We start from the raw sequence: 19258 nt of genomic DNA, 5'->3' as shown, positions 1-19258 counted from the left end.
TGGAGACCTGTATGCAGTCAAGGTGCTTCATTTGATGGTAGTAAAAATACACCAGGAAGGTATCTGGAATGTCCAACTGCTAGCGAGTCAGATTCCCAGCAAAAATTGCACCATAAAGACAAAAATCACTCCAAGAAACTCTGCAAAAAAAGTTATTGAAAAGCACAAGTCGGGAGATGGATACAAGAAAATCTCCAAGTCACTGAATATCCCTTGGCGTACTGTTAAGTGAATTATCAAGAAATGGAAAGAATATGGCACAGCTGTAAATCTGCAGATTGTCCTCAAAAACTGAATGTCCATGCAAGAAGGGGACAAGTGAGGGAGGCCACCAAGTGATCTATGACAACTCTGGAGGAGTTACAAGCCTCAGTGGCTGAGATGAGAGAGACTACGTCTATAATAACTGCTGCCTGGGTGCTTCACCAGTCGCAGCTTTATGGGAGAAGGCAAAGAGAAAGCCACTATTGAAAAGAACTCACATGAAATCTCAACTAGAGTTTGCCAGAAGGCATGTGGGAGACTCTGAAGTCAGCTGGAAGAAGGCTCTATGCTCTGATGAAACCAAAATTGAGCTTTTTGGCCATCAGACAAAACACTGCACATCATCAAAAGCACACCATCCCTACCGTGAAGCAGGGTGGTAGCTTGTGATGGCAGAGAGTGAATGCTTCACTGTAGCAGGCCCTGAAAGGCCTGTGAAGGTAGAGAGTGAAATGAATGCAGCAAAATACAGGGAAATTCTGGAGAAAAACCTGATGCAGTCTGCAAGAGAACTCTGACTTGGGAGATTTGTTTTCCAGCAAGACAATGGCCACAAGCATAAATGGCTTTAAAACAACAAAGTTAATGTCCTGGAGTGGCCAATTCAGAGTTCAGACCTCAATCCAATTGAAAATTTGTGGCTGGACTTGAATCTGACAGAGCTTGAGTAGTTTTATAAAGGAGAATGGGGAAAAATTGCACTGTCCAGATGTTCAAAGCTGCTAGGGACCTATCCACACAGGCTGAAGGCTGTAATTACTACCAATGGTGCATCTACTAAATACTGTCTTGAAGGGAGTGAATACTTATGCAATCAATTACTTTGTGTTTTAAGTTTGTAATTAAGTTAGCTAACTGTGTAGAAATCTGTTTTCACTTTGGCATGAAAGAGTCTTGTGTTGATCAGTGTCACAAAAAGCCAAACTGAATCCACTGTGATTCAATGTTGTAAAAAAAAACATGAAAACTTCCAAGAGGAGGGGGTGAATACTTTTTATAGGCACTGTGTGAGGCAACAGCACTACCTGCTGCACCACTGTGCTGTCCTCAAACATTCAACACTATAGTGATGGAAGAATTCCTATTTCCCCAAACAGACAGAGAAAAAATCTGCTTACCCAAGAATAAATACAGATCCCTCCACTTTAAACATGTCAAGAATCTAGAAGAGAGATACTTTTGAGTAACACATTTTAATTTTAATATTTATTTTAAACAACTGTGAGGCGACCGTGAAAAATGTCCATATGAACACCGATCAGAAATTACAGGATAGATTTTTTTTAACCAGTTAGAATAACTCTGCAATTCATTCGCCCAAATAAAACCATGAAAATAACTACAATGTTATAAAATAGACACCTGACCTTAAATTGTGAGCCTTGATTTTAAATCTAATTGAGCGGCCATAACTTGAAATGGACTGAAGGCCAAGCAGTAAAATGCCCAAGCTCTAATGTTATATTCTTAGTCCATTGGGAAGTCATACAGTAGGCTTAAGAGTAGTCTACATTTTAGGATTGGGTGTTGGACCATCCTGGAACATCTACACAATTAAGGGCAAGGATAACAAAGTACAGGTAATAGTTAAGGTATGGAAGTCTAAGTTTTTCTTAAACTATTCCTGCTTCCACCAATCCTTCATGGAAAATTAAAGGCATAATTTTGGAATTATTTTATTGGAACTGCTTGCACTTCCTGGCATAAACCTGGCAGCTTAGTAGAACCTGATTTCTGATTCTGACATTGTGAAAGACTTGCTTGAAGTGGGCAGCCTTTTCGTCCGCCTAGCTCAGCTGGAGAGAATTGCAGCTGGTTACTGCTGTTCAATGGAGCAACATTTCACTTGCTCTATTTCTGTCTCTTTGCAACTGACTCAAAAATCAGGTTTGATTATGTGGTCGTGGTCTGTTTGTCTATCTGTCTGTCTGTCTCTCTCTCTCTCTCTCTCTCTCTCTCTCTCTCTCTCGCAACTGACAGTGACACCAATGCCATCTATATAGATTGGAGATCTGGAGGCCGCAGAGACTGGAAAGAGATTGCTACATTTAACATTGAAATGAGCGAAGTACTTAAAATAAAACATTAAAAATGCAGGGATGTCAAATCAAATATCTGAGTAATAATTGGAGTGTATTAAGGTACATATTTAATCATTGATTGATTGATGGTTTTATTTCGAGATACAGCATGGTAACAGGGCCTTCCAGCACAATGAGCCCGCACCACACAATGACGCCCACGAGACCAATTAACCTATTAACTGTTATGGCTTTGGAATGTGGGAGGAAACTGGAGAGAACCCGTGTAATCACAAGGAGAACATACACACAGCAGTGGAATTGAACCCGAGTCACTGGCGCCATAATAGCATGATGCTAATTGCTGTGATATAGATGGGGACTAAATGAGCTTTGGGGTAGCCGCTGATCTTTAGCTGAACACCATAATATGATAACTGAAACTGTTGACGTGACTATGAATGATTAAAGAGGGGTTCCCACTGAATTTACTTTAAGACAGTTTTTGAAACTTAAAAGCCATTTCACTAATTCTTTATTTTTTTCACCACTGAAGAAAGCGTTTTATAATCAATAGTAATAGCAACTTGTGAACGAAGTCTGGTAATACATACAAATCATCCTTCACTTTCTCTGTAACTGTAACATTATACCCTGCATTCTGTTTTAATTTTCTTTTGTACTATCTCAATGTAATTATGTTTGAAATAATCTATCTGGATGGCATGCAAACAGAAGTTTTTCACTGTATCTCAGTACATTTGACAATAATAAACAATTTATCATTACCAATTAAATATCATGATATGTGAATTACACTGCCGTGATTTACTTACCATCTTCTGGCTTTCAAACATTAGGTTCTTGTAGAAGTGGTGAAAGTGTTCAAAGCTAAGATCATCTTTAGAATTTCCCATGTCCTGAAAGCATTGACAGTGGTTATTTTAGATAAAATAATGAACATTGACTCTCCTTAACAAAGAACCTTCAATATCTGGCAGAAGAATGATGCTGTTCCATAACCCACAGAATCTGCCTTGAAACCAGTATAACTGTGACACTGTTGTGTGCAGACTGGCACAAAATGACAGAAAATGAAATAACAGCCCAGATATAAACTCTCGTCATTCTAAACATGAACAATGGCAAAGCATTTTCTCAAGATGAAACCAGTTCTGTCATGCCCTACTTTTCTTCAATAATAATGGACGAGAGAATTGCAACAGCTGATGTTCTTTCACCAGCATCGATCAAATGGGTGCTCAGAGTTTAGAGAACATAACGGGGAAATAGATAAATAAAGCCCACTTTACAGAAATTACTTCGGAAGTACTGAAAATTACCAAAAATGAAGAGTAAATTTGACATGGAACAAATATTAGTTCTAACTTGTAAAATGGTATATATACTTTTGAGCCTGGGTTATTAAAGAAAATCAGTTTCCAAAGTTATTAATCACTAATAGACAAGTTATTACAATGAACATATTATGCCTTGATATACCAATCCAAAGAGTAAATAAAATATCTATCTTATCAAGTAGTTTTAAACCGCTGCTGGATAGTTTAGTTGTGGGATGATCCATAAATGTCACTACTTTAAAACAGTCCTGGCACACTTGGAGTAAGCTTCTCCACTACTTAAACTGCTAACTGTAGTTGTATTAATCCATCAATGAAATCCTTACTCTTACGTTATTGTGGTTATTGAAACATCTGCAAAAGGGCTGAATCACAAGTCATTTTGGCTGACATCCACACTAGAAAATATACCTGAATTATTATCCGAAAATTATGTTCTATTGCTCTAAGCACAATGTCTTATCATTGCCCCAGCATTTGCACTTTGTATTCAGTGGCTGACACACCGCACAGAGGAGTGGGCCCAGTTTCTGCAAAAGAGACAGCAGACACACAACAGACACCTATGGCTGTCCTCTCCAGACTCCTTCACTGAAGGACATGGAGATCCTTCATCAGCACAGCAAGAACTGTGAACTCCATGAGCACAGGAAGCCAAAAGGCCTCAGTGCTCTAAAACTGTGAGAATCCTTCCCACTGTGGAATGACTGACTTGAACTCTTCCAGACATACAATGATAATGGCCACATGGAAATCATAAACTCCGCATGCTGGGGATATGTGTAGAAATATACTTTGGATGGCTTATGTACCAAGTATACTAGTATAGAAAGCTAGATTTTATTGTTAAGATGAAAGAATGCAATGCCCAAGGTAATGAATAAAAATGATTAGGCTGCTCCTCCAACATAGCACCACGTAGCATCTAGTTTACCTCACTGAAATGCTTATTTTTAAAAATCCGGGTAATCATTTGCACAGATCTAGTTTCTGCAAACAGAGATGATTTCTATCTCCCAGGTAGCTGCAGTTTGGATGCACTATTCTACAGTCATGTTCCAGGTAAATACATAACTTGCAAGATGCTTGTGGGCTGGAGATGTTGTGCAGTATGAGACTTCTGTGTAGCCTGAATCTGCTTTCAATTCTCTGATTTTTGTGCTGATTTTGAACATTGCCACAGTTATGCACCATCTTTACCGCGACATCATTAACGGTAATTATTGTTTTTTTTTATAAACACACCAAAGATGAAAAATAACTGAACTATTCAAGTGCAATCTAGTAGAGAACAATATTAATAGGATCAGTAATGTCCTAAATAGGTTAAATGGAAGGTCTGCAACTTGAGATGTTAGTGTAACAAACATACACAATGCAGGATAAAGTCAGCAGACCAAGTAGTGTCTATGGAGAGGAATAAATGGTCGATGTTTTGTGCCAAGCCCCTTCATCAGGGTGTTAATTCTGTCTTTCTGTCTAAACATGTGATCTATTGAGTTATTTCATTATTTTCTAACTTTGGGCTGAAGCTTAAAAGCAGAAAAAGTACAAAATTTCTCACTTGACTCTTGTTAGAAGCTATTGAGGAAATCTAAACCTTCAATGCAATTTTTCCTGGAATATGCACCCCCAGCAGCGAATACAAGGCAAAACCCCAACATAGAAATGAAAACCAAGTTTCAGAATTTTTAACAAATAAGGAAGGAATAAACAAAATATAGCAACTTCAGAAACAGTAACTGGCAAAAAATGTAAAGGATAAATACCCCCATCTTGTCCTTAAGGAACTTCACATTTGGTACTTTGAAATTCACTTGAGGTAGCATTATCTTCAGCTCCTTGAAGGTGATGCTGAAAAAATGTAAGAAGTTAGTTGATTCAATCATATGGGAAAGAAGCCAAATATAGAAAGATAAATTCACAAATCACACACTCCAAGTCATATGTAAAGGAAGCATGGGTCAGACACTAAGGTCACAATGCTTCCACTATGAGTCTTCACCAGGGAGTGAGAACTGGGAATTTACTCCATAAAATAGGAGACATACCCATTGCGGTGGATATTCACTGTCTAGGGCCAAAAGGGAGCCTTGTTTTCGCCATGCTCAGCTTTCTACATACAGCAGTTGACGCTTGTAAAGATCAAAGGGCTGTTTCTGAATAAGTTAAAACTTCCAACTTATATTCCTTGCTTAGCTTCTGATCATAAGCGGGAGCCAGTCTTCAGTTCTCAATATAAATAATAAGCTTTAGTCAGTTTGAAGTTAAAAAGACAGCTTTGAAAACAAGCTCTTGTTCACAGCACATGGACTAACTGCTAAAGAGGTGCAGTGTAAGATAATGGATTATTTAACTTGGCTTGTTTCAAATCAGACAACAATGACTGAGTTGTTTAGTTTAAGGAAGCTTACAGACCAGATGAATACTATCATTTAGTACATCAGATAGCTGATCTATTAATAACTTAGAACGCTTGTTTATTCATAGAGTCAGCTTCACAGCATTAATTGTGGGTACCTGGGAATTCTGTCGCCAGAAGCTTTTAGACCACTTGCATTAAAATGTAAAAATATTATGTGTGCAGTCACCCAAGTGGCAAAGAAATTGTATAAACGTAGACAGCTGTTCAGGCTTTTTAGGAATGGTCCAGGAATATACAGAAGAATGACGGAAACACGAGGTGAACCAGAATCCATCCCTCTGTCTTCGGTTTTTGTGACAGATGACTCACGAATTTGTGGCATGTGGGTACATCTTTATAGCTTATGGGAATTGTTTGTGTGTTTTGCAAATCCTTCCTGTTTTAGAAACAGTTTGTACTTTGGATTTCTATATAAGATAGAAATCTTCTGTGAGTTTTAAATGTGTTTTAAGAATGTTGTGTGAATTTAAACATGCATCACTGAAAATAAATTGTGCTTAATCTGAAATTATGTTCTCCTTGGTAGGGAGGGGGTCCAACTGCCCAAATAGTGAGTATTGGCAGCTAAACTCATCATGAAGGATATACAGGGAAGTGAACTAGTCTTTGAGGGTTGGGTAGTTGCAGTATAAGCTCCTTTTAGTGAGAGTACCTGTGGCTATTTATATCAGATACAGCTTAAGGACTTTGTTTGAGTTGATAACTTCACAGTCAGCAAACCCAATACCATCATACCATCAGTACGCATAGGCTAAGGCCAAAGCAGTTTTTAGCAAGCTGGTTGAACAGATTAATTCTATCCTTGCATTTCAGAATAAGGATTTTTTTATTAGAAGCTATTGAAAAGAAATTGAATTGAGAACATATTGGAGCATTTAACAGTGATGTATTGCTATTCCACCTGGGATGTATGGAAGCAAGTGGCATTTCAACTAAATCTTGTTATGCCAAAGGCAAGGCCCAGAAGGACAGTTGTCTTTTTCTGATATATTGTCACTCCCTCCTTCTTTCACTGCAAGTAAGAAATGATCCCAAAATGATGGAAGCTTTCTTCCAGAGCTGAAAATCCTACAACAGTGTGTGTGAAAACCTGCAATATCAATTCATCTCAAAAGCATTATAAATACTTCACTTAAAATTGTAAAATGGCAGAGTTTTCTGCCTAAAGCAACAGAGCAAACTGTATTTTAAAGGTGGACTGTTCCTGCATTTAAGTGGAGAACTGAACCTATAATATTTTTCTAAATTGAAAAGTATCTTCACTTGAAAATATTTGGAATGAACTCCAGTTTAGGTGAAATAAGTGGCTAGCAAACAAGCTTGGGTTATTCCATTCACACACTCAAAACTAAGCGTCTAACTAAACCACTGGTTTGGCAATTCCTCTGAGTGATGGAAGGGTGAGAAAAGATATGGAATGCTGAGAGTAAAATCTAATCCAAAGTAAATTTTAAAAAGCAAGGTGAAATTAGTTGCACATGACATAGACCAATAAGAACCTAAGTTTCACTACCACACTAAAACTCAGTTCTTCCAAAAAAAAAAGCAAATTCAGTTCTTTTAAAGATTTTTTAAGCAAAGCACCGTATCACAAAGACCATATATGTAAGGATTTTTATGCTTAAGCTCAGATGAGGCACGTGATTACAACAAACCTGTCAAACGAGATGAATTTCAAAGGTATAAGGAAAGATGGATCTTCCAGAATGCCTGATTTAAGTAATTTTTGAACTCTAAATTATTTCCATTCCTAACGTAGAAACATAGAAAACCTACAGCACAAAACAGGCCCTTTGGCCCACAATGCTGTGCTGAACATGTACTTACTTTAGAAATTACCAAGGGTTACCAATAGCCCTCTATTTTTATAAGGTCCATGTATCTATCCAGGAGTCTCTTAAAAGAATCTATCATATCCGCCTCCACCACAGTCACCAGCAGCCCAATACACACACTCAACACTCTCTGTGTAAAAAACTTACCATTGACATCCCCTCTGTACCTGCTTCCAAGCATCTTAAAACTGTGCCCTCTCATCATCTTAAACATCTCTATCAGGTCACCTCTCATCCTCCATTGCTCCAAGGGAAAAAGGCTGAGTTCAATCAACCTATTCTCGTAAGGCATGCTCCCGAATCCAGGCAACATCCTTGTAAATGTCCTCTGCACCCTTTCTATGGTTTCCACATACTTCCAGTACTGAAGTGACCAAAACTGAGCACAGTACTCCAAGTGGAGTCTGACCAGGGTTCTATACAGCTGTAAAATTATCTCTCAGCTCTTGAACTCAATCCCATGGATGAAGAAGGCCAATGCACCTTATGCCTTCTTAACCACAGAGTCAACCTGCACAACAGCTTTGAGTGTCCTATGGACTCAGACCTCAAGATCCCTCTGATCCTCCACACTGCCAAGAGTCTTACCATTAATACTATATTCTGCCATTATTTCTAACCTACCAAAATGAACCACTTCACACTTATCTGGGTTGAACACCATCTGCCACTTCTCAGCCCAGTTTTGCATCCTATCAATGTCCCGCTGTAACCTCTGAAAGCCCACCACACTATCCACAACAGCACCAACCTTCGAGTCATCAGCAAATTCACTAACCCATCCCTCCACTTCCTCATCCAGGTCATTCATAAAAATCACGAAGAGAATAAGTCCCAGAACAGATTACTGACGCACACCACTGGTCACCAACCTCCTTGCAGAATATGACCCGTCTACAACCATTCTTTGCCTTCGGTGGGCAAGCCAATTCTGGATCCACAAAGCAAAGTCCCCTTGGATCCCATGCCTCCTTACTTACTCAATAAGCCTTGCAGGGGGTATCTTATCAAATCCCTTGCTGAAATCCATATATACTACACCTACTGCTCTACCTTCATCAGTGTATTTAGTCACATCCTCAAAAAATTCAACCAGGCTCATAAGGCACGACCTGCCTTTGACAAAGCCATGCTGACTATTCCTGATCATATTATGCTTCTCCAAACATTCATAAATCCTGCCTCTCAGGATCTTCTCCATCAACTTACCAAGCACTGAAGTAAGACTCACCGGTCTGTAATTTCCTGGACTACCTTTACTCCCTTTCTTGAACAAGGGAACAACATCTGCAACCCTCCAATTCTCCAGGATCTCTCCTGTCTCCATCGATGATACAAAGATCATTACCAGAGGCTCAGCAATCTCCTCCCTCGCCTCCCACAGTAGCCTGGGGTACATCTTATCCAGACCTGGTGACTTATCCAACTTGATGTTTTCCAAAACCTCCAGCACATCCTCTGTCAGGAAACTTTCCTGAACACACCTAACAAACTCCACCCCATCTAAACCCCTTGCTCTAGGGAGATTAAAATCTCCCACCATGACACCCCTGTTACTATTGGGAGGTCTATAAAAAAACACCCAGTAGAGTTATTGACCCCCTGCTGTTCCTAACTTTCATCCACAGAGACTCAGTAGATAATCCCTCCATGACTTCCTCCTTTTCTGCAGCCGTGAAACTATCTCTGATCAACAGTGCCACACTCCCACCTCTTTTGCCTTCCTCCCTGTCCTTACTGGCATAAGGAACATCTTCAGGAACACAAGAGATTCGGCAGATGCTGGAATTCCAGAGAAACACACACAAAATGCTGGAGGAACTCAGCAGGTCAGGCAGCATTTAAGGACATGAACAGTCATTCTGCTGATAACGTGATACTTTATCTCTAAACTAAGGACTGTTTATTCATGCCAATAGATGCTGCCTGACCTGCTGAGTTCCTTCAGCACTTTGCATGTGTTGCCACAGAGAAAGCCTTGGCCATTTCCAAAAGGGCAGCATATATTAAGCATTTAACCATTGAAAGGTTCTTAACAAATTTCCTGATTTTGTCCAATAATACATAGCAGGTTATTCCTATCAGTTTGGGTCAGTCTTGGATTATTTAAGGAACATGTACACAATTTTCCATTGATAGTAAACTGCAAAGTTGGCTCAATAACTGTATATGATTAGACATTTCCAAAGATTCACTATTCCTTGAATGAAGAAATTTCTCATCTCAGTGCAAACTGGGTGATCCACTTCCTAAATGCAGATCCGTACATTCTTTTGATTTCTCAATTGAACTGTTGAGAAGACAGCATCAGAATGGAACATTTTCCAGATTGAAATATTGCAATGGATTACCAAATAACATGAAGGATGCTTTATCTCCAAATTAAAGATAAATTTTGTCTGTTCAGTAGTCAACCCATCACCATTGCTTAGTTATCAGTAAAGTGGTGGAAGGAGATAAGAACAATTTCATATACAGGGAAAGACTCACAAATACCTTGCTTACTACTGCTGAATGGTATTAGAATCACTTGACGCTGGTCTCTATCTCAAACACATGTATCCAAGATGTGAATGCCAGAGGAAAGGAAAATGGAATTCCGTCTTTGACTGAGTATAAAAACAATGATCCCTAGGAAACATGATGTAGAGATAATTCTAATTATCAGAGGCCTGTGATTGCAATTTTCAGGGAGTAACTTTTAGTCCAGATGTCAACAGCTCCTTTGACTAAAAACTCGCTTCAGTCAGGAGACAGATGCCAATAGTTGCTAAGAGCAAGACATGGAAGATGTTCAAACATTAGTACAGTAGATAAGTGGCAGACAAAGACAACCTTGGCCAACAAAAATCCCATAATTCCCTGGTCTTGGGTAACACCTGCATTTCCATATCCACACCATTATCAAGAAACAAACTTGGCTCAACCAGCCTACCTAACACTGCAGTTCAAGAAGCACAGAAAGTCAATGAACTTTACCTGACTCTCCTTGTGTAGTCCACAGAATAAAATTGTTTCCTCAGCCAGCTGAAAGTGACAGGAAAAACATATCAGAATGGGAAGGAGTCACAAAAGCATTGTTACGTTTTCACTTGTGCATTTCCAGCACCAGATTACAAGGCAGCAACAAGAGGACATATGTCACAATGCTCTATACCAAGAATTAAAAGTAGTGCAGTGTCAAACTGCAATCAATTGCTCGCAGAATTTCATGCAACTCCAAAGAACACTTCAGATTTTTGAGATCTTCTAACATAAATGTTATTATTTTTTGTCTATGAAGTTTTATATGGGAGTAAACCAGTATTGAATGGAACTGACTTTATATTTCTTACATCCTTCACGTACACAAGGAGTAAAAATCTTTATGTTATGTCTCTGTCTAAATGTGCAATGTGCAATCATAGTAATTTATAATAATTTATAATAAATAGAACAATCAATGTAACACAGAGACACTCAAATCAGCATGAGTTAATCAGTCTGATGGCCTGGTGGAAGAAGCTGTCCAGGAGCCTGTTGGTCCTAGCTTTTATGTTGCGGTACCGCTTCCCGGATGGTAGCAGTTGGAATAGATTGTGGTTGGGGTGACTCAGGTCCCCAATGATCCTACGGGCCCTTTTTACACACCTGTCCTTGTAAATGTCCTGAATCATGGGAAGTTTGCAACTACAGATGCATTTGGCTGTCTGCACCACTCTCTGCCGAGTACTGCGATTGAGGGAGGTACAGTTCCCATACCAAGCAGTGACGCAGCCAGTCAGGATGCTCTCAATTGTGACCCTGTAGAAAGTTCTTAGGATTTGGGGGCCATACCAAACTTCCGCAACTGTCTGAGGTGAAAGAGGCTCTGTTGTACCTTTTTCACCACACAGCCAATATGTACAGACGTGAGGTCCTCGGTGATGTGGATGTTGAGGAACCTAAAGTTGCTTACCCTCTCAGTCCCAGATACCAAAAGGGTACGCATTACCCTTTTGTCTAGAAATTGGATTTTACCCATATTTGGTGTGCTTCACATGCACTGCACTAATACCCATTCAGATGATATCATCAAACTGGCCAACGATAGTCTAAAGCACGACCTAAATCCAGGATCATGTAACACCAGATGAAAGTTGCCTCAAAACCTACTGAAAGCCACGAGTTTTCTGTGTTGATCACTGGGAAGGTAGTCAGATGTGAAAGAAATTCTCCCCATAGCTTTCACAAAGGTGTAAAAGGTTGCCAGAGAAATGAGGAAAATCATTCGTGAGGCAGAACTTGACAATTAAGTCCCATACAATGAATGGCCCATATCACTGTTAGACCACTGTGGCACAAATCTCAACACATAGTGTGAATGTGCATGGTATAAATTGGCTTAAACCAGTGATGGAATAACTTCCTTTGCAGCTTAAGGACCTTTGGCATTTCACCAAATACTCTATTGAACAGATACACTATGGAAATTATCCTGACTGGTTGGTAATTGTCTGAAATGCATGCTTTGAAAGGGAAAGTGACACAACACAGCATCTGGCAACACTGTGAGCTCTGTCTCAGAAGCTGACATCAAAACATCCTTCAAGTGCATAAACCCTCACAAAGCACCAGGCCTTGCTGGTGTACTTAGCAGGGTACAGGAAATCAGTGCCAACCAGCTGGCTGGAGTGTGCAAGGACATGTAACTGGAGATTGCAACCTGCTTTAAAAGGGCATCAGTAATGCCCACGCGAGTTGCCTCAATGACTATTGCGCTGTAGCACTCACAGCTACAGTGATGAAGTGTTTTGAGGGGTTAGTCATAGCTAGAATTAACTCCTGCCTAAGCTAGGACCTGGACCTATTGCAATTTGCCCATCGACCCAATAGGTCTAAAATTGCACAATCTCACTGGGCCTCCACACAGCCTTAGACCACCTGGACAACAGCAATACCTATGGCTGGCCTCTGATTACAGCAACGTGTTCATACCCTCAACAAGCTTCAAATCCTGGACCCTCTGCAACTGGATTCTTGACTTGCTTATCAATCAGTGTGGATCAGAAATAACATTTCCTCTTCGCTGACAATCAACACTGGTAAAGATGCACACTTAGCCCAGTGCTCTACCCTCTCTACACTCACGACAATGTGCCTGGGCGCCACTCAATCATCATCTATAAACTTACAGATAACGTCACTGTCATTGGCAGAATCTCAGACTGCGGTGAGGAGGCACACAAGAGTGAGATAGCTCAGCTGGGGTTGAATGGTGTCGCAACAACCTCACACTTAACGCACGTCCACAGAAATGATTGTGGACTTCTGGAAGGGAAAGTTGGAGTACACGTACCAGTCCTCAATGAGGGGTCAGTGGTGGAAATGGTGGGCAGCTTCAAGCTCCTGGATGCCAACATCTCAGAGGAGCTGAGTCCAACACTTTATTGCAATAATGAATAAGGTAAGCCATTAGCTCTACTTCATTAATGATATACTATTTCTAGATTTGGTACGTCACCAAAGACTCGTAAATTTCTACAGATGGAGAACATGGCAACCAGTTGCATCATAGCCTGGTATGGAACCTTCAAAGCAGAGCATTTCAAGAGACTGCAGAGGAGTGTAGACACAGCCAGCTTCGTCATTGGCACAATCCTTCCCACAATCAACAACAGCTTCAAGAAGTGGTGTTCAGAAAGGTGGGCATCCATTATTATAGACACTCAGCATCTGGAATACGCTCACTTCGAGCTGCTACCTTCAGAAAGGAGATACGCGAGCATGAAGACCCACACAAAATGTTTCAAGAACAGCTTCTTCTCCTCCGACGTCAGATTTCTGAATAGCAGATGAAGCCACGAACACTACCTCATTATTCCTCCCTTGCACTACTTTATTTATTTATTGTAACATAATAATATTTATGTCTTGCACTGTTAACCACTGGCACAAAACTACAAATTTCATGACATATCACTGATAATAAACCCTGACCCTGATTCTGAAATTATCCTGACTCATGGCCTTTTACAGCAATTTCAATGCAAGTGTACATAAGAAGCTGTCAATAGTAGCCACAGCTTCATCCATCGGGGGCACAGCGGTCCCCAACATCAAAAGCATCCACATGAGGCACAGCCTCAGGAAGGCGGCATCTATCATCGAGGGTACTCGTCATCTGGGCAACATCCTCCTCTTACCTCTACTATCGGGCAGGGGGTACAGAAGCTTGAAGCCCCACACCATCAGGTTCTGGGACAGCTACCTTTGTTTTTGAAACCATAAGGTTCTTGGACTAACCTGCTCAACTCTAATCCTCCCTCAGCTATTGAACACTGTGGACCACCTTTTGCAGTACAATGGTCTTGCTTCTATTTTTTTTTTTGCACTGATGTCTTGCCCAGTCCTTTTCTTTGCTGTATTATATTGCAAATGAATAATGTCTGTATCAGTTATGTTCTGATTCTATGTGCATGTGATGCTGCTGCAAGTTTTACACTGTAGCTGTACCTCACTGTGTTTATGCATATGACAACAAACTTGATTTGAACCAGCGATGAGGTGTTCATACCCCGATCATTGAAAGCTGAGGCAAGCAGAAACTGTGCAGAACGTTGGGATGGAGACCTGCTCATTGCAGTGTGCTCCAAAGTTCATTTTGTCCATTTAGTAGGCGCACCCAAAAGAGCCAACTTTTGTGAGAATGGCATAAAATATATAGTGTAGGAAAAAATGCAGAATTGCATCAGACAAGATAAGATGAATTATACACGAGAGTGCCCAGATTAATTACCCAATGGACATAATATCATCCAGAAATTATTAACAGTGGGATGTAATTCAGGTTAAATTACTTTCTTGCAGGTGCAAAATGATTTAATTTTTCTACGCATGAATGTATACTGAAAAATTATTTGCGTGTTCGATACTGTTTCAGGTTTGTTTGTGTAGAAAAGCAATCGGCGAAGAAACTTAAGCACAAGACTGCCATGCATTCCTCTACCTTTCGATTAGTAAGGGTGTTGGTGCACTTTGAGCTTCTTTGTGGAGGATTTCCAGACCCTTTATCCATTTGGAAGCTTCTTCTTTTGAATTAGCTGAAGAAACAGAAGACAATTGTGAAACGCTTATCAATGCTTTTTCCAGTCAGTTCACTTACAGCCGTAGTTAGACCTGCAAGGTGAGTGCATTTAACTCAAAGTAAATTGATATAAAAAGAATCATGCAGCTGTACCATATTGACAGTTTTGCAATGTACTGTTATGAATTAACCCAGTATATACAAGGAATTAACAACACTAATTTGCTCTCCTTTTGCACTGTTTTAAAATATATTCTTAAAGCAGTTTATATTAATTTTTATGTACTACATTTTGCTGCGGCAACCACAGAACAACAGGTTTCACAATATATGTCAGTGATAATAAACCTCATTTTGATTCTGAAATAAATGATTTAAACACAAGGCAAAGTAAGTAAAATCTTAATTATGCAAAGACACAGACACCATTGGTTGGTGCATTTGTTGAGTCAGTCAAATAAACTATGAATGACAAGCTTTGCAATTGAATGTGAGAGTAACAACCACAGTGCTGACAGACCCAAAGGGTCAATGAAGGATGATAAAGGTTTTCCTCACTCACAATTGAGAAGCAAGGGATTTAAGAATCTCAGGTTAGGAGATATTAGAAGGACACTTTATGTATTTAGAAGTTACAGTTTTAATGCAGAGTTTTCACAGATTTGATTAAAAAGTCTGTCTGCATTTTAGTCTGGGATGGAGCATTCAAACTAAAAAGCAGACAAATCCTTTGCCCCATTTGCCTGACATCAGGTAACTCGGGCAACACTCAGCAATGTCAGAGACTGATCAACACCTCCACCCATAAACTCAATCACTACTTTATTATTTCCCATCAGTCACCTTTTGTACAGTCTAGCCTCACTTTATGGACGTACAATCAATGTATATAAGCTATCATATGTATTTATATTTATTGTGTGTTTTTTTATTGTGCTCTTTATCTTTAGTGTTTTCCTTGTGCGGCAACAGATCCGGACTAACAATTATTTTGATCTCCTTACTCTCGTGTTAGCTACTCAACAATGAGAGGGAACTTGATGATGGTGAGGACAATATGAGTGAGGTTGATGTTCTGGAGCATATTGATATTAAGGGAGAGGAGGTGTTGGAGTTGTTAAAATACATTAGGACAGATGAGTCCCCGGGAACTGACGGAATATTCCCCCGGCTGCTCCACGAGGCGAGAGAAGAGATTGCTGAGCCTCTGGCTAGGATCTTTATGTCCTCGTTGTCCACTGGAATTGTACCAGAGGATTGGAGGGAGGCGAATGTTGTTCCCTTGTTCAAAAAAGGTAGTAGGGATAGTCTGGGTAATTATAGACCGGTGAGCCTTACGTCTGTGGTGGGAAAGCTGTTGGAAAAGATTCTTAGAGATAGGATCTATAGGCATTTAGAGAATCATGTTCTGATCAGGGACAGTCAGCATGGCCTTGTGAAGGACAGATCATGTCTAACAAGCCTGATAGAGTTCTTTGAGGAGGTGACCAGGCATATAGATGAGGGTAGTGCAGTGGATGTGATCTATATGGATTTTAGTAAGGCATTTGACAAGGTTCCACACGGTAGGCTTATTCAGAAAGTTAGAAGGCATGGGATCCAGGGAAGTTTGGCCAGGTGGATTCAGAATTGACTTGCCTGCAGAAGGCAGAGGGTGGTGGTGGAGGGAGTACATTCAGATTGGAGGATCGTGACTAGTGGTGTCCCACAAGGATCTGTTCTGGGACCCCTACTTTTCATGATTTTTATTAACGACCTGGATGTGGGGGTAGAAGGGTGGGTTGGCAAGTTTGCAGACGACACAAAGGTTGGTGGTGTTGTAGATAGTGTAGAGGATTGTCAAAGATTGCAGAGAGACATTGATAGGATGCAGAAGTGGGCTGAGAAGTGGCAGATGGAGTTCAACCCGGAGAAGTGTGAGGTGGTACACTTTGGAAGGACAAACTCCAAGGCAGAGTACAAAGTAAATGGCAGGATGCTTGGTAGTGTGGAGGAGCAGAGGGATCTCGGGGTACATGTCCACAGATCCCTGAAAGTTGCCTCACAGGTGGATAGGGTAGTTAAGAAAGCTTATGGGGTGTTAGCTTTCATAAGTCGAGGGATAGAGTTTAAGAGTCGCGATGTAATGATGCAGCTCTATAAAACTCTGGTTAGGCCACACTTGGAGTATCGTGTCCAGTTCTGGTCACCTCACTATAGGAAGGATGTGGAAGCATTGGAAAGGGTACAGAGGAGATTTACCAGGATGCTGCCTGGTTTAGAAAGTATGCATTATGATCAGAGATTAAGGGAGATAGGGCCTTACTCTTTGGAGAGAAGGAGGATAAGAGGAGACATAATAGAGGTGTACAAGATAATAAGAGGAATAGATGAGTGGACAGCCAGCGCCTCTTCCCCAGGGTACCACTGCTCAATACAAGAGGACATGGCTTTAAGGTAAGGGGTGGGAAGTTCAAGGGGGATATTAGAGGAAGGTTTTTTACTCAGAGAGTGGTTGGTGCGTGGAATGCACTGCCTGAGTCAGTGGTGGAGGCAGATACACTAGTGAAGTTTAAGAGACTACTAGACAGGTATATGGAGGAATCTAAGGTGGGGGCTTATATGGGAGGCAGAGTTTGAGGGTCGGCACAACATTGTGGGCTGAAGGGCCTGTACTGTGCTGTACTATTCTATGTTCTTGTATACATTAATCAATCTTGAATAGAGACACCCGAGGAGACAGTAACACCTAGAAGTATTTGCTAACAGTTTACAACCTGTTTGTAATGAAACGCAAGGAGTTCAATTGGATCAACATTAATTGGCAGCTCAGGTTCAGATGTATTTATCATGTGTATGTTGAAATGTACAGTGAAATGTGTTATTTGCATTAACAACCAACACAAGCTAACAAAGTGCTGGGAGCCGCCCACAAGTGTTGCCACACATGTCAGTGCCATCATAGCATGTCCAATGCTGAAAGAGAGCCAATATCCTTCAACGGTCGAGAGCTCTCATAGCTACGTTGCTAATTAAAGACGCTTTGGGGTTTGATCCGTGACACCTACGCACTCGAAAAGCTTGAGTCGTGAGAAGGTATTCATTGGAGGATAAACAGGGCGAGGACCCCACCAATGGTACAATAAAACAAAGCACACAAAATGCCAGAGGAACTCAGCAGGTCAGGCAGCATCTATGGACACAAATAATCAGTTGATGTTTTCGGGCCGAGGCCTTCCTCCGGTCCTGAAGAAGTGCCTGGGCCTGAAACGTTAGTTCGTTTCCATAGATGCTGCCTGACCTGCTGAGTTCCTTCAGCATTTTGTGTGCGTTGCTATAGATTTCCAGCATCTGCAGGTTCTCTTGTGTTTATCATTTGGCGCTATAAAGCAACAGAAATGTGGTTCTGTGGTCATGGAGTTGAATTCTTTTTAAATGAATGTCAGGAAGCAAAACTTCAAAGAAATCTAATGTACATTCTACACGTAAATGACAACAAATAGCTCAAAAGTGAAGATGTCCCTGGGAGACAATGGTTAATTTCAACAAGGCTGAAGCCCTGATAGTAAATAGATTTTCTCATTTGGTGGAGGATGCAGATCAGAAAGCAAGGACATTTGGAGGCTGTTGAAGGTTTGAGAGAAATGGGGGTGTCTACATGATCAGAAGTTGACAACACTGTTTTAAAACTATGTTTTAAAATCTCCTTGAATAATGTCTTCCATTCTCCTTTCAATATAACCCCTGAAAATGAGTAATATTTTGTTTTCTAACTGATTTATAATGTGTGATTGCTCTATAAATGTTAATGTATTGCAAGTTAGGAAATTGCATGACACACTTAAGAAAGATAGAGAGGTGAGTGAGGAAATGAGAAGTTGGTAGGCGTGTTTTCAGTGTTTGTGCGAGAAAGATGAAACATACCAAGGCGTCAGTGAAAGGAATCTAGATTCAGTTTGTGTGAAAGTGTGTGTGACTGTTTGCTGAGGTGTTCTATATTTGAAAGTAGCTCTTTAAAGAATTTATATTAAGTGTATACTCTTCCTCAGAGGTGAAAACTATTGTGATCCTGTCATTGCTTTTCAAAGTGTTCAACTTTGTACAGTCTTAGAAGTAAATCTGAACACTTTAGAGTGAACAGCCTTTAACTGCAGATATTGCAACAAACACAACATGCTGGAGGAAATCAGCAGGTCTGGCAGCATCTATGGAAATGAATAAACAGTCAACATCCCAGGCCAAGACCCTTCATAGGACTGGAAAGGAAGGGAGAAGGAGGAAGAAGGACAAGCTAGAAGGTGATAACCCCACCCACTTACCTCCACTTA

At 40.5% G+C, this 19258-nt stretch overlaps 1 protein-coding gene across 1 annotated transcript in view; it reads right to left on the bottom strand.

Annotated features, from left to right (window-relative positions):
- plcg2 (phospholipase C, gamma 2) overlaps positions 1-19258 on the bottom strand; it is a 216569-nt gene that overhangs the window by 53475 nt on the left and 143836 nt on the right. Inside the window, exons 3-7 of the mRNA XM_072279854.1 lie at positions 14874-14967; positions 10886-10933; positions 5416-5500; positions 3122-3205; positions 1383-1426 (exon numbers count right to left, since the gene is read on the bottom strand). Coding sequence (XP_072135955.1) covers positions 1383-1426; positions 3122-3205; positions 5416-5500; positions 10886-10933; positions 14874-14967 — 355 coding nt within the window. The remainder of the gene's footprint in view (positions 1-1382; positions 1427-3121; positions 3206-5415; positions 5501-10885; positions 10934-14873; positions 14968-19258) is intronic.

Source organism: Mobula birostris, chromosome 15 (genome assembly GCF_030028105.1).
Source record: "Mobula birostris isolate sMobBir1 chromosome 15, sMobBir1.hap1, whole genome shotgun sequence".
NCBI classification, from domain to species: Eukaryota; Metazoa; Chordata; class Chondrichthyes; order Myliobatiformes; family Myliobatidae; genus Mobula; species Mobula birostris.
The sequence above is the reverse complement of the archived record's forward strand: the minus strand, read 5'-3'. Positions and strand labels throughout refer to the sequence as shown.